General features: G+C 29.1%; 1 protein-coding gene across 1 annotated transcript; it reads right to left on the bottom strand.

Annotated features, from left to right (window-relative positions):
• Positions 1 to 5,890: 5,890 nt before the first annotated feature.
• Positions 5,891 to 7,048, bottom strand: LOC123271009. The gene has a single exon (XM_044737262.1). It carries the CDS (start codon positions 7,046 to 7,048, stop codon positions 5,891 to 5,893), a length of 1,158 nt encoding a protein of 385 aa, XP_044593197.1.
• Between the last annotated feature and the right edge of the window lie 10,717 nt (positions 7,049 to 17,765).

Raw genomic sequence — 17,765 nt, forward strand, 5'->3', positions numbered from 1 at the left:
TCGTCTATAATTCCTGAAAATATTCTTATAAATTTCATGAAAATATTAATAATTGAGACCATTATTCGCACGTTGAATTCCATTTGACGATGAATGGCAAATTGATTAATTTTCTATACATCAGACTAAGAACTCGGTGTCGGAATCGGGGTTCCGAAATTTTATTCCGATATCGAAAATTTCGACAGATGAAATTCATAATTCTTTTAAATACTCTTTTAAATTTCATAGAAATATAAATAATTAAGAGTGTGAGCACGGTAAACTGAATTTTTTGATGAATTGCGAATTAATCAATTCTCAGTATATCTGAGGAAGAACTCGATATCGGAATCAAGGGTCGGAAATTTTATTCCGACATCGCAAATTTCGATAAACAATTCTTAATTCTTCAAAATACTTCCATAAATTAAAAAAAAATATCAATAAGTAAGAAGCTAGACACGATAAATTTAATTTTTTGATGAATGTTAAATTAATTAATTCTTAGTATATAGGATGACGAACTCGATGTCGAATCGGGGTTCGGAAATTTTATTTCGATATCGAAAATTTCGACAGATGAGGTTTATAATTCTTAAAAGTAATCTTATAAATTCTATAAAACTACAAATAATGGAGACTCCCGCCCCAATAAATTCCATTTTACGATGATTGGCTGATTATTTTATTTTCTGTCTCTAAAGAAAGAACTTGACATCGAAAATGTTTTTCCGACATCGCAAATTCCGACAGGTGAAATTCATAATTCTTCAAAATACTCTTAAAAATTGCATAAAAATATAAATAATTGAAAGTTTGGGCACGATAAACTGAATTTTTTTGAAGAATGACAAATTAATGAATTCTCAGTGTATCTGAGGAAGAACTCGATCTCGGAAATTTTATTCCGACATCGAAAATTTCGACAGATGAGGTTTGTAATTTTTAAACGAAATCTTATAAATTTCATAAAACTATAAATAATAGAGATTTTGGCTACGATAAATTCCATTCTGCAAAGATTGGATAATTAATACACTTTTTGTCGCTAACGAAAAAACTTGACATCGAAATAGTATATTACAGCCCACGACCAGAATATTGGATTTCCTGGAGTATGGGACATCATATCACATACGCCAGGGTATCCAACATTCTGGCCATAGATTGTATACTATTTTTCTTGCTCTCCAGCCAAAAGTACACAACCCCGTGGAAGGGATTTTGCAAAACCGAGGCGAAGCCGAGGCTTTGCTTATCGGGGCGGGCATAAAAAAAAAGTTTGGAAAATCCTCAAGTGCACGTCTCATAACGCTCATTCATTTAAAATAAAAAATAAATTTTGTAATTGATTAAAAAAAATAAAGTTATAAAATAAAAAAATAAATAAAATAAAAAATAAAGTACATCTAAAATGGGGTGACATCCGGACGTCCACGTAAAATTATTTTCAAAATGTTTTTTTTTTTTCAAAATAGCTCAAAAAATGATTTTAGAAAATAAAAGATGGTTCTATTTAAGTTTAATTTAAGTTTTTCCTCTGTGTACATATACTTATATCATTGTATAAGTGTAATATGGTTATAATAGAGGCATTTAAAGATCACAAAATTGCTTGACCTTGACGAGTCGAGTATAAAGCACGGTAACCGGGCTCTATATCCGCGGACAAAATATCCTTATCAAAATATCCTTGAGACAAAAAATCCACCGGATAAAATATCCATGGATAAAAAATCCGTAGACAAAATATTCTTAAGTTTAATAATATTTTTAATTTTATAATATTATTTTTAATATTAAAAATATGTTAAATTGACCCTCTATTATTTATTAAAAATCTGTTAATGTTGAAAAAGCACACCCCAAAAACCATGTTAAAAGGGTGCATACGATTACCTACATTTCAGTTGGTCTGAACAAACCTAAAGCACAACCTCACATGCTTCGCGCTATGAGGCGTGCAATGAAAATTAATCAATTAAAAAAAAATGAGTTATTTTGAAATTTACTAACAAATGCCCGTATAAAAAAAATCATCTTAAAATTGTCTTAAAATTGTCGTTTGTTTAAGATCTTAAACGTGACACAAACTAAGATTATTTTAAGACTCTTTTAAGACGCCAAAAAAAAAAAATTCCGAGAGCAGATTTTTGAAAATTTGTTTTTCGAATTTGTTGTGAAAATTAATTTTTAGAAATTTTTTAGACGATTTTACGACTTTCTTACCGCATTATTTTTGAGTAAGATGTTTTTAAATTGAATTTAAAATTGTTAAAAAATTATTATGTGATAATTTTAACTTTTTGAAGACGTTCCATTTTAATGTTCCAAGGCTCTGTCGCAGTTAGCCCATCTTAAAATAGTCTAAATTTTTTTTTTTTTAATTTTTTTAACACTTAAAATAATTTTAAGACAATTTAAAGACGCTCCATAATAATTTTTCGCAGCTGTGACTGTGGTATCATCTTAAAATAGCCTAAAAATTTTTTATTTATTATTTTAATTTTTTAAGACTATTTTAAGATTTTTTCAAGACGATTTTAAGATTTTTTTAAGACTATTTTAAAATTTAAGTCTTAAAATAATTTTTAAATAGTCTTAAAAAAATTTTACAGTGACAGAGCTCTGAAACATAATTATGGAGCGTCTTTAAATTGTCTTTGAAAAATCTTAAAATAGTCTTAAGAAAATCTTAAAATAGTCTTAATAAATCATAGAAAAAAATATTAAAAAATTTTTAGGCTATTTTCAGAGGACATCACAGTGACAGCTCTGAAAAATTATTATGGAGTGTCTTTAAATTGTCTTAAAATTATCTTAAATTAGTCTTAAAAAAATTTTTTTTTTCAATTTTAGACTATTTTAAGATGGGTTAACAGCGACAGAGCCCCGGAACATTAAAATGGAACGTCTTAAAAAAGTCTTTAAATTGTCAGATAATAATTTTTTAACAATTTCAAATTCAATTTAAAAACATCTTACTTAAATATATTGCGGTTAGAAAGTCGTAAAATCGTCTAAAAAACGTCTAAAAATTAATTTTCACAACAAATTCGAAAACCAAATTTTCGAAAGTCTGCTCTTGAAATTTTTTTTTTTGGCGTCTTAAAATAGTCTTAGTTTGTGTCATCTTTAAGATCTTAAACAAACGACAATTTTAAGACAATTTTGAGACGATTTTTTATTACACGGGTGCTCTGATTAAGAGTGATAACATGCACAAAACTTGTCACAAATATTTAAACTCGTTTTAATAACGAGATTTATTTTTTTAATTTGATTAAAAATTAGATTTTAATTAGTAATTAACGGCTAAGAAAGATCAAAATTAAATTATTAAAAGTTTCTAGAGTACATAGATTGTTTTATAAACATTGCTTTATATTAAATAGCTTTAGCTGTCAAAATATAAAAGAAAGCAAATAAAATCTACCAAACTTTTATATTTTGTTTTTTAAACCATTCACATAAATTTTTTGTGCAATATTATTATTAAATAGTTCATTAACAATCATATAGTTGAAAATTTTTTTTTTTTTCTTTGACATTTTTTGGTGAGTTTATACACTGACATGTCACACACAGACGATGTTGTGACTAGTTGAAACTCGCTGTATAGGCCGGTCGCGCCACGAAAATATGAAAGAAGCAAGGCTCTGTACTGCTGAGCCAAAAGTATGCGTAGCGCGCATGCGTTAGAGCAGGCCATAAAAGTTGCTCTTCCTGGAGTAAAGTGCTGCCCGGAAGAGCGTATTTTCGGCTAGGAGACCAAGAAAATTTTCATGTCAGCGCATAAACTATCCAAAAAATGTCAAAAGAGTAAAAATAATTAATGACTAGATCATTGTTAATTAACTATTTAATAATAATACTGCACAAATAATTTATTTAAAAAGTTTAAAAAATCATTCAATTCAATTAATAAATTATAGGCAAATATTATTAATAATTGCACGAAGTAAATATTACTGACATCGAAAAAAAAAATCAGACACTCAAAAAAGACTGTGTTTGTTCAATCTTTGACAGAGTTGAATTTGACTTGAATATACAAAAAAATTATTTTTTTATAATTTATAATCATTTAATTCAATTAATTAATTATTGCCAACCATTATTAAGAATTGCGAGTCATAAATAATACTGACATCGGAAAAAGATTTTCGACGTCGGAAACAGAGATCTGATACTTAGAACCAAATGTGTTGGTTCAATCTTTAGTAAAGTTGATTTTGACTTGGGTATAGTGAAAAACTTAGTTAAACAATTTCCTTTTTGACAATTTAAATCAATAAATTATTGCCAACTATTATGAATAATTGCGAGTCATGAATAATATTGACGTCGGAAAAAGATTTTCGACGTCGGAATCAGAGATTGATACTTAGAACCAAATGTGATGGTTTAATCTCTGGTAGAGTTGATTTTGACTTGAGTATAGGAAAAAATTCTTTTTTAATAATTTATATTCATTCAATTCAATTAATTAATTATAGCAAACCATTATTAATAATTGCGAGTCATAAATATTAATGACGTTGAAAAAGATTTACGACATCGAAAGCAGGGATCTTATAGTTGCAAGTTATAAATCATACTCACATCGGAATTCGATTTCCGATATCGGAAACAGGGATCTGATGCTCAGAATCAAATGTGTTGGTTCAATCTTTGGCAAAGTTGATTTTGACCTAAGTATATATATGGAAAAATTCTTTTTCAATAATTTATATTCATTCAATTCAATTAATTAATTAAAGCAGACCATTATTAATAATTGCGAGTCATAAATAATACTGACGTCGGAAAAAGATTTTCGACGTCGGAATCAGAGATTGATACTTAGAACCAAATGTGATGGTTTAATCTCTGGTAGAGTTGATTTTGACTTGAGTATATTGAAAAACTTTATTAAACAATTTCTCTTTTTTCAATTTGAACTCATAAATCATTGCTAACTAGTATCAATTATTTCAAGTCATAAATAATATTGATGTCGGAAAAAGATTTTTCACTTCGGAAACAGTTATCAGATACTCAGAACAGAGACTGTTGGTTCAATCTTTCGCAGAGTTGATTTTGTCTTGAGTATACGGAAACATTCTTATCAAATAATTCATATTTTAACAATTCGACGATTTTTATGCTACGTAAGTGTTAAGAATGTCGGAATTACAATTCCGACGTCGGTTTAGTGCACATTTCGACTAGTCGGAACTCAAATTTCGATGTCGGACGCATCCATTAGGGTGCCTGTCATTAATTAAGTTCATTATCTATTTGTATTGTTATTAAATTTTTTTGTTACATAAAACATGTCGACAACTAAATACGGAACCACAATAGATGCCATTTTTACACGTTATTTAGAAAATATTGAAACAAGAACTTATGTTTCATATTTTAGTTACCATAAGGCTTTAGTGACAACCATACCATTACAAATACCATCAGATAATGTTGTACATATTGAAGAAATAAATTGAAAGAATATGTGTTATAACTAGTGTAAATTTTTCTCATTTAATCCTTTCAATAGAATTCAATTTAATCCTTTCAATAGAAAGAGAGAGAGAGAGAGAGAGAGAGAGAGATTGATTGATTGATTGATTGATTGATTGATAATTTATTAATGCCAAGGCACAAGCCAAATGGCAATTTTAAATACAATAAGATTTACAAATACAGTAATAATCGTAGCATAATATAAAGTAGTATAAGTACATAAACTAGAGCATGAATCTAATATAAAAATTTATGTTTATTTTTATCTAATTCAACTAACAAACTCAAATAAATTATTCTATTAAAAAAAAAAAGCTGATAAAAGAACAAACTTAGAGTATTGAACACTTGGAATTTAATAGTAAATATCAGAGAATTTTTCCACTTTACAATAACATAATTAATGATCCAAATTCAACAAATGGTCAAAAATTTTATTTTTGAATACTTCAAGACTAGATGAGTTGACAATCTCTTCAGGTAGTTCTTCCCACAAGCGTATTACACTCACTTGGAATGACCGCTCCATGAAGATCGTAGCAAAACGCGGAAACGTGTAAAGAGAGTGTTTTTTGGTTGCTAACCTATCTGAGCGTCTGACTCCAGTCTCCTCAATAAAAAAATCTCGTAGGTATTTGGGTTTACCAACTTGAAGTAGCTTAAAGAAATAACAACTCATGAAATACATTCTACGATATTTCACAGAGAGCCATCCCAATTCTCGTCGATAAGGCGTTATATGCTCATCTTTTCTAAGATTAAAAATGAATCTAATTGAGCAATTTATTGCACGCTGAAGTTTCCAATCATTTTCAGATGTTGAGTCTACCAGTACGACGGAACAGTAGTCAGCAAGTGGTAAGATGGTAGCTGATACTAAAAATTTTCTTATGTCAGTTGAAAAGATGTTCTTTCGAACTTTGAGAGAGTGCAGAGCTGAGTTTACTTTGCTTACTACTTGCTGGACATGATGATTCCAACTCAGGTTCCTGCTGATGTGTAATCCTAAGCACTTGGTAGTATCGACATAAGGAATTATGACACCATCTATAGCAATGGGTGGCAGATCAAAATTACTCAGTTGCCTCAGCTTACTATTTGAGCCCAAGATCATAGCTTTGGTCTTGGACAAGTTTATCTCCAAGCCATGCTTCTTTGCCCAATCCGCAACTGATTGTGCATCAGAGTTGACCTGTCTGACTGCTTCTTGTAGCTGATATAAAAAGAAGTGTAGATAGATATATTTGTCATCAGCAAACAGACCATGATTGCAATACACTAGCCATCTGGCTACAGAATTCATGACAATCAGAAACAAGATTGGGCCGAGAACAGAACCCTGAGGAACACCAGATGAAGTTCTGAGGAGCTGAATCGGAGTCCCAAGATCATTCAATATTGACTGAGAACGGTTTGATAGGTAGGAAAAAAACCAAATAATTGTTTCCACTAAAAATCCAAGCTCAAATAACGCAATCAATATGATTTTGGGATCAACATAGTCGAAAGCCTTACTCAAATCAAACAACACTAATATAGTAAGTTTGTTCTTGTCCATCGCTTATCTAATATCATCAGTAAGCCTCAATAATGCTGATTGTGTGCTGTGATGCTTCCTAAAACCAGATTGAAAACTATCAAGAAGCTCATTATCTTCCAGATAAGTTATCACTTGATTTGCAATAATCCTCTCAAAAACTTTGGCGAGATGTGATAAATTTGCTACAGGACGGGTATCTGCTGGAGATCTAGGCGGTGAAGTTTTGTTCAGAGGAATTATGAAAATAACTTTCCAAATTTCAAGGAAAATTCCAGTATCGAGAGATTTATTAAATAAAGCCGTAAGAAACAGTGAAATTTGTAGAAGGTGGTCACGTAGCCATCTTAAATCCAATTCATCAGGACTTTTCCCTTTAGACTTTGGAAGAGTAATATGCAATGCCTTAGTAACATCAACGATGTCAATCTTGGTCCACTTAAATGAGCACTCAACTTGCCGAGAATGGTTCTTGGGCAGCAATTCAACAAAATTTTCACTGCAAGATGGGTGTTTTCTCACTATGTTGGCGTAGTATTCGTTCAATTCAAGAGGATCAAAGAAGTTTAGCGGTGAAGAAGGATTTGACTTAATTAGTCCAAGATGTTTAAGCTTACTCCAAATAGACGAACCATATGGAAGATTTGAGAGAATATTTTTTAAGTATTCTTCACGAGCATGATTCAACTCGGCTTTTAGATTTTTCCTTTTAGTTCTAAAAAGAGCAAGCAAATTTGGATCTCGATTCCTTCTAGCTTTCTTATAGATCATATCACGTTCCTTGCACTTTACCTTTAATTCTTTTGTAAACCATGGATTACTATGACGAACTATCTTTTTAGAAATTTCTGGTGCAAACAAATCTAGGGAAGATAGAACACTAGATTTGAAGACAGTCAGCAATTCATTTGGATCCGAATTTTCTAGTACAGCATTATCAATTTTTAAAGAGTTCATCAAGGCTCTCGAGAGGGCTTGATGATCACAATTTTTCATGTTTCTATAGGTAATTTTCTTCGGTGCTGGTTTTGCGGAATTTAACCTTTACTCACAAAGTAAATAATCATGGCCATCAATGAACGGAGAATCAGATTTAGCAAAGGAAACTAATTTACTATGACTGTCTAGTAAGATGACATCTAACCAAGAATCAGAGAGAGAGAGAGAGAGAGAGATTAATAAATAAATGGAATTGTTGAATACAGTCAGAAATACAATAAGAAAATTTCGATTCATGATGAAGATACATAAATAAAATTAATTCCTTTATGTTAAAATGTAAACTGTCAAATTAACAACTTTCATTATTATAACTATTATTTTTGGTGTACTTTTTAACAGCATTTCTAGATCATTCCAGGGAATTCGAGTCAGTTTTGGAAATGGATTGTTTTTAATAATTAATCATTAATTAGCCCAGCGCCACACTCCTGCTCAAATATTGCTCCTAACAATACGGTATGAAATTTTACAAATTGCAGATACTATAGTAATTTTACACTGACTTATTTTTACATAGAGATGTGGAAGCACCCTAGCGGTTTCAGTGCCACCGATAAAACTCTGTAGAAACTCGTCCGAAACTCAGCGTAACGACGGAGTATAGTCAGCGCATATGGGGAGTAAACTCGGAGTATTGTGTGCAGTTGTGACACATAAAGACGATAGTGGTTAATAGGTGTTTAATTGAGATCGTTACGGAGTTTGGTTGGAATTTTGCTGGTGTTCTCATGAAGTTTTCCCCGAGTTTTATCAGTGTTTTTACGGGTTTTCTGTCGAGTTTAGTCAGCGTCGTTACCGAGCTTTTGTGGAGCTTTCCAAGAGTATTTTGCGAGTTTCATCGGAGTTTTTGATGGATAATGAATGAAAAACCGAAAAAAATAATTCGTACAGATCGGGACTCGAACCCGGACTATTTGATTTCTAGCCAAGGGATCAATCGGTCAAGCTATCTTAGACATTATCAGTATTAACTATTTAGTCACATAATAAGACCCACCAACCCAGTAAACACGTTTACGTCAATGTGACGTCAAAATGACATTGGGCTATGTCAGGATTTACGTAAGATACAAGTCACGAATGAGTCATATATGACTCATTATTTCACACTTCTTGACGTAAGATTCTGACGTAAAAATATGACGTAGTCATGACGTCAGTATTATGTCTCAATGACATTTATGACGTCAATATGACATACCTGTGATGTCTATATCATGATAATGATGTCATTATGACGTAAAAGTGATGTAAGTGATGTAAGAATTGTACCTCAGAAAAAATATTTAAAAAAAAATTTCTCAAAAATAAAAAGATGGCAATTTTGAAATTAATTATAGTGTTGTGGACTTATTACAAAGTTTGAAACACTAGTTATATGTTGATACTTGATGAAAAAATCCTGAAATATGCTGGGCTCGAACTTGGGTCCTCACGTATCGAAGTCTGGAACGCTGCTCACTTGTCCAAGTAACGGTTCATGTTACGAAGTAAATAACTTATGTGATAAGCCTTACATGACGAAAAATGCTTATTTCATAATTTTTCTGAGATTAAATGTATTTTAAGAGCTGGAATTGTATAAAATTCAAGTCTAATAATTTATACAATTTTATAAAATTTCATTAAACTCATGAAATTTTATAAAGTTCTATAAAACTTTGTAAAAACTCTTATAAAAGGCTCTCTAGTGAAACTTGTGGTAATGAATAGGCAATTTATAAATTTTCATAAGAATTGATTGAATCTTACACTTTCAAAAATTTTCGTCTAAAAGCGGACGCAGAGAACTTTAGACTCTCTGCGGACACAGAGAACTTTCACAAAGTGAAATTTTTTCAGAGTAAACGATGTATCCGTGTCATTTGAATATTTTTTAATACTTATTGATTTCTCAAGACTCGAATTTTTTTTTTATTTAATTTTTTCCGAAAATTTAGTATTTTTCATTTGGATTTTTCTTCTTCAAAATTTCAATTTACAAAATTTAGATTTTTTTTTTAATTTCAACTCTTTTAAGTATACCATTTTTTTAATCTATATTTCTTTTTAATTTCAATTTTTTTCGAAATTTGAATTTTTTTAATTTAACATACTAACAACATTATGAAACTTGATGTACACAGTAAAAAAATTTTTAATTTTAATAAATATTAAATTTACACTTAAAAAAGTTAAATATTTAACACAAAAATTTTTAACACTAAAGTTTTTGACGCAATGACGCAAAATTTTTTACTGTGTAAAATACTATTAGTCTCGTCAATAACAATCATGGAACTGTTTGAATTATTTCAAATACAATGTTTCATAAGTAGCAGCACTAATGTCAGAAAATTATTTTTCAAGTAATAGTGCAATATTTAAATGACTGACATTTAATTTCTTGACGCGAAATCATAAGAAATTATATGTTTACTCGCTTGACGGTTTAAAAATTTAGAGTTCATGCCACATAAATTGAACTCGGTATTTTGTTATCAGTTTCACACCAAATCTTTTATACTGAATGAAGTCGAAAATATTTTTACAATGGATAAAAGTACCTAAATTCATGGAAAAAATATAAGTGAGAAACATATGCAACGAAAAAGTATTTCTTGCACCAAGAAAATTTTGACGGAGGCTGAAGTTATATTGGAGCAAGAAGTGTTTTAGTGTCAAGATATTTTGACTTCATTCACGAAATTTCCAATCATCTCTAATATATTCTTAGTCCAAAAGAAATTTACCTTTGAGTCAAGATTTTTTCTGCAGTGTATGGAAACATACAATCAAAAGATATAAAAAGTTTATATCCCACATGTATTTAATTTGTATGTTTTTTTCTTAAAAACGTAAATGAAAAATATTTTGTATGTTATTTGCTAATATGTTAGATATATTCATTAATATTATAAATTATAAATTTTTGTTATTAAGAGCGGACTTAAATTTGCAAGGTACCAGCTTAAATCAGCTGTTTACCTCTTTTCTGATTCTTACTAAATTTTAAACCAATTTTCACTAATATTTAGCGATTAATTGTAAATTAGACATCTTATTGAAGAAGTTTTATATTTGATAAATTTTGATCAATCGATAATATTAAAAATACATCCCCCAAATTTTATCAATATTATGGAAAATAATCGTTTGTCACTGATTTAGAAAATGACTTTCAAATTACGTCAGTATTATGTACAATTGTGACAAATTATTGATGTTAAATAATGACTCACAGATGGTATCGGTATTACGTAAGACCGTGACTTGTCACTGATGTAAACGCATGATGTTAAACTTACGTCAAGATTACGTACAGCCGTGACTTGTCACTGATGTAAACGCATGATGTTAAACTTACGTCGTTATGACATACAATGATGGCATTAATGTTACGTAATATTGTAGTTTATATATTATGTCAGTTGTACGTAATATCTAAGTCATTTCCGTTACATCATAGAGAAGTAATAAACTTACATCAGTATGATGTCAAAAATATATCATATATTTTTACATCATAATTGGATTACAAGACAGGTCAATTTTACGTCATATTTACGTAAAATATTGTGACATTCCTATGACTTATAAATGACGTCATATTGAAGTCATGTGTTCACTGGGAAGTAATAAACAACACTGTCTATCTTACGGAAACCGAAAAAGTTTTGAATCGCTTTATGTATTGATAAAATTCTAATTTTAGTTATGATAATATTGATTCAGTGTAACAACTGTAAACTTTTGACAATTTCTTTATGATGTCATATTTTTTATATATCATATATTTTACTTATAAACTTCATAATATATTTATTAAATAACATATTCTATGTAGATAAATATATTTCAACTTGTAAATAAATAAATTAATTAATAAAGAGTACACCGTAATTGAAAAATGATTTATTTATAGTCATCTTTGTGAAATTAAAATTAATTTTCATGCCGTGAAGTATTATTAATTGCGAGTAAACTCCACAATAACACTACCAAAACTCCGAAAAAACACAAGCGAAACTCTTATAAAGCTCCGCAAAACATTGAAAAAAAATCGACAAAAACTCCCTAGAAACTCCGAAAATACTCAACAAAACTCGACGAAAACGCCAAAAAAACTCCACTGCAACTCCGAAAATATTCGACAAAAACACGAGGAAAACTCCATAGCGACTCCGAAAAAACTCGTCAAAAACTTCTCGAAAACTCCAATAATACACTTTTGTGACTCCGTGTCGTAACTGCACACAATACTCCTTGCATACACCTCTAAAACTCCGCGTAAACTCCGCTTATACCCCGATTAAACTCCAAGAGGGAGTATACTCCATAGTAACTCCGCGTAAACTCCCAGTTTACTCTGAGTCGTCGATACCGCTAGGGCATGGATTTATTTTAACATTGAAATATTTTTTCATAGATTTATTTGCGGTTAGAATTAATTTACATAGAGTTATTCTTGCATGGATATATTTTTAAATAGACAAATTTTTCATATATAAATATTCCTTAGAAATATATTACATAGAAATATCTGACATGGAGCTATTTACATAGAGATATTTTGTGCACGTTTGTTACTGTATACGGGAGAAATACATGTCGCCGACTGTATGTTTGTGAGCGTTTTAGTTTGCAGTGCTAGAATAATTCTTCAGGTATACTTTCCGGCAACGTATAGAAACTCGACCGACTGTTACCCTGATAGCCACGCTTTGAGTAAAATAACCTGCACTGGCGGGATTTTAGCCAAGTCGTTTCAAAGTTCACTTAAAGTCACTCACTGCAGAATCCTGTATTGAATCTGTAGTGAAGTTGGTTAGGAAATTCAAATAAACCTACGCCGACATCTGAACTAAAGCTGTTGACAAGTTTTTATTTGCAGAAGGTTAGCTAAAAGTTGTAATGAGATTTGCGTAAAAAATAATGTCAAGTTAGACTGTAACATTTTTTAACAAATTTTTTAGCTGAAGTTGTATAAATTTTAAACTTCAATTTTCATTTAAAATACTAACAAATATGAAGACATATTTAGCAATCAAGTTTTGAACTCAGAAAGTTCAATCTACAACACAACAAATTTTGAGGCAATTATTTCGATATGATTTTTTAAGAAAGATAATGCATAAAATTAAGAACCTACGATTTTCTTAGTCATTTGATGAAGTATTAATTACTTATAACTCATAAATAAGTAACTCAATGAAATTAAATAAAAATTTTTATATTTTAATTGAAAAGGATAAATTTGAAAAAGATAATTTTTTAACCTGATGTTTTTTCCTATTGTTAAAAAACATTTATTCGAAGAAGTTTTTCACCTACGGCAAATATAGCACCAAAGTTATATTTATACGCAAAATAAATATGAAAAATAAATTTACTGTTAATTTTTTTATTTGATTTTGTACAAATATATAAAATTGATTACATTGGTCTCAGAATTAATATATATTTCTTATAATTTATTAATAATTATAAAAATAGTAAAAATAACAATGATAATAGTGATCGTAATAACAATTATAATTGTAGTTGTAATTTATTAACAATTGGCCATAAGATTGAATTTCTCTGATGGCTATAAGGCTTATACCGACAAACTATCATCAATTTTCGGTAATTTACCGATCGTAGAATGCAAATGGTAAAATTTTTGTACTCTGCCGCATTAACAGACATTGTCTCAAAGTTCAGTGCAGGTTCACTCAAACTCCTGCACTACAAGATGTTTAATGAAACTGTCGTTAGATTCGAGTCGTAGATTTTTCACAACTTGGAGTCCAGTCTAAAGCCAACTTGTATTCTGCATGGCTATCAGGGTTATAAAATTACCATTTCAGTTGATAAGGTAGATAATTGATGGTAACTCTAAAATTGTAAAGTGTACAACGAATGAATGTGTGGGTAAAATTTCTTCGAACGTTATTCACTTATAGCGAGATCATGGGAGACTTTAATATTTTCAGTAAATAATTTGAATTAATAAATAATGTCATACTTTAAGTAATAATAATTATTATTATTTTGTTAATTCTTATTTTAATTTATCGAAGTTTTATGTGTTCAGTTATTTTATAAGCTATTTTTATATTCAAAATTTCTAATCATTTATTTCGAATTAATTATAAGTATAAATACATTTATTAAGTTATTATTTATTAATAATAATTCTTATTTGTAATTCTTGAATTTATTTATTCTTCAACTAGTTATTTTAAAATCCTATTATTTCAATCCAATAATTTAAATAATCAACCATTTGTTAAATTAAATGCTACAACATTCAAAATTAGATTAATCCAGAATCCGAACAAAAACAGTTTCACTGTAAAAAATTGCGCCAAGTCCACGTTCATAAAACTCATCTCAATAACATTTGCACTTTACAAAAAAAATTAGGCTCGTTTTAATAATTTTCATTCTCTACAAAAAGATGTGAAATACAAAAAAATACCAAGAAACCGTCATAATGTTGAAAAAATTGAAAAAAAATTTGTTGAAAATTAAAAAATAAAAAAAAAAATTTTTTATCGTTACTTAAAATTTACCGTTAGTAATAGGCTAAGGTGATAGAAGTTATTGGTGAATTTTTCATGCAGACTCTGTCCTGCACAGTAATTGAGTCGCGAATTACAGTGGACGAAATTGAATCTGGAAGAAAAAATGTATTATGATCATTAATCAGCGTATTGTACAATACTGTTAGGGTAATATTTAACATTTTTAATTTATTCAATGAAACTAATTGAATAATTCACGAAATTCATTAAATGTTTTATTAAAATGCATATCCATAGTGCACGTAAGGAGAGGTAATGGTCCCAATGTCATTGGCGAATTTGAAATTATTAGAGTGTATATTACTTGATTTTGAGATGATTGGTGTCAGTGTGTGGTGCTGTATACTTACTTGAAGCTGAAAAATTTCATTATTTTCTTTAAAAAGTTTAAAATTGATTTATTATTTTATAAAAAAAAAAATATACTTCTGCAAATAATTATGGCTTTGTATTATTTATTTTCATCAATGATAAATAAGTAAGTAACAATTTTATTGTAATTAAATATACTTATGTTACTTTACTTGTTATTTTTAACATTAAATTTAAAAAAGTATATTAGTAAGAATTAAGAGTAACACTGAGAAAATATAAACAGTAATAAAAACTATAAATATTTTTATAAATAAAAAAATATCAAAGTTTGTTCAAACTGAGCAGTGTAGTAGCCTTTTATATCAACCAACGGGGGATAAGCTTCACCAGCAGCTTTATCTCAAAGATCTTTTAATGCCATTTCATATTTAGTACATCTAACACGATCCAGCCATCGTACATGCAATTACTTATAAACTTGATTAAGTGGTGTACACCACACGTGTACGGTCAATGCGTGAACGACAAACGGGGCAGGTCGGAAAAAAGGCTTCATTTTGTTGTAACTGTACAAATTGTATTTTTTAGCTCGAAAAGCTCAGAAACGTCATAAGTGCGATTTCAAGTGTTTAGTTATGGAATTGGCGGGAAGTTGCAGGCATGGCCTTTAGGATCAACCGTTTCCCAGATTTTTTTCTTTTTTATATTCATAATTTTTTTCATTTTAAAAAAAATTTCGAAAAAAAAAATTTTCAAAAAAAATTTTTTTTTTTTTTTTTCAAATTACTTAAGAAAACGATCTTTTTGACGGAAAAAATAAAGATTTTTGAGAAAATAAATTTTTTTCATTCAGAGAAAGAATGAAAATCGAAAAATAGCTTATAATGGTGATTTTTGCGAAAATAAAGAATTTGAAGCTTCGGGGCACTGAAAAAAAAATCGAAGCGTTTTGAATTTTTCAGAGATTTTAGGGGACACATTATTGGCAGGGTGCGAAGTATATGGTGGGGAGGGCTGGCGTTGGCTACCACTTTTACGTGTAAATCTTATGGGAAGAGCATGATTTAACGCTAATGGCGGCCACTGGAACTAAATTACTCCGCTTGATTTAACATAGGAAAAGCATGAAAATTGAGGGCAACACCATCGTGCACCTAGCCAATATTGATATCTTTCGTTTATCCATTTTATCTAAAGTTATATCAAGTTATTCAAATATCCTTAATTATGCGAATTTTTGTCTTTTTTTCAGTCAAAGTTTTCAATTCAAAAAAAATTTTTCATCAAAAGCCGTTCACAGTATCTCATAAAGAAAATTGTGTAGTTTCCAAAACCCTCCTTGGATTTCATATACGATCATTATTTCTAGAGTTATTGATAATCAAAGTCAAAAAGCATTTTTTTGCTTTGATTCGCGATAACTCCGCGCCAAATCATTATACAGGCTTTCTGATTGCGTCAAATTGAATGACATTAAATTTTTTAAAAGAGTTTTTGATGAAAACAATGGGAAAAAATTTTTTGAAGTCCGTAGACTTTTTTTTAGACGAGAAAAAATTTGGAAATTTTTTTTTTTTGTAGTTTCCTTAGGATTTCTCCGAACCAAAACATGATAAAAAATTTTCATGGTCATATAGGAAAACTAGACACTTGAAGCTACAATTTACTTTTATTTTTTTTGCTGTACGAACATTTTAATCGGAGTTACAGCTCGTTGAAAATCACCTAAACATTTAGAATCTTTTTGATATCCCTTAATTTTTGTGACTAGTGTATAAATTTATGTAATTCAAATGAAAAAAGTTATGAATATAAAAAAAAATACTCGTTCAGAAAAATGACAAATCTACACGAGTATTTTTTTTTAATTTGAAAATTTTTGTTTTTTTAAAAATTACAAGATATTTTTTTGAAAAATAGCGTTTTTTGATGAATTTCAGGCTGAAAAATTGGAAAAGTGAAAAATAAAAAAAATACTCGTCTAGATTTCGGAAAATTATAAATAAAAATCAAAAAGTATTAATTAAATTTGTAAAAATTTTTAAATGAAAAATATTTAATCATAAAATTTAATTTCAAATTGTAACTCGAATACTTATTATTTGATCTTTTGAAAAAAATACTCGTTTAGAAAATTCAAAAATCTAGACGAGTATTTTTTCAAAACTAAAAAAATTTTTTGTTTTCCAAATTACAGGTCTTTTTATTTTTAAAATGGTGGGTGTCGGCTAACTTCAGGGTCATCCTAAAAATATGTGCGATAGATCATTCGATTCGGAATGATGTCTAGAAAAATGTTTTTAAAGGGTATATTAGCACATAAAAAATTGCGATCGTTATTAACAAAATAAGATAAAAAAAAAGGTATTTAGTTTTTCGTTAAAAATTTTTAAAATAATGATATTTAAGGAATTTTGCAAAAATATCCCGAAAAAGGAGGAAATTTCCAATAAAAAAGTCTTGATTCCCGGAACTCTATCTATATTATTTATAATTTTTTTTTAACGCTGGAAATAGGGCTCCGCGAGGGTATTACTTATTATCAACATCCTTAAACGGATCTTAATCATAGTATCAATATCATAAAACGGTCACAAACATACATGGTCTACAAGAACTGTGGTAACGTAATTCGTTGGTTGCATTTAGTCATGGGCTGTATTATATAGTACAATCAAGTCCAACTGGGTACTAGTAATACTGACATTATTTATAGTAAATACAAAGTGATATTGATAGATAATAAATAAGTCAAATAAATATGCTAATTTAAAATATTAATGTAATGAAAAATCATTGATTAATTTATACAAAAGTTAAAAATTATATTGTCATAAACAGTGAAAGATGATTTATAATTTAATTGCTAA

The sequence above is a fragment of the Cotesia glomerata genome, linkage group LG1 (assembly GCF_020080835.1).
Source record: "Cotesia glomerata isolate CgM1 linkage group LG1, MPM_Cglom_v2.3, whole genome shotgun sequence".
In the NCBI taxonomy this organism is placed as follows: Eukaryota; Metazoa; Arthropoda; class Insecta; order Hymenoptera; family Braconidae; genus Cotesia; species Cotesia glomerata.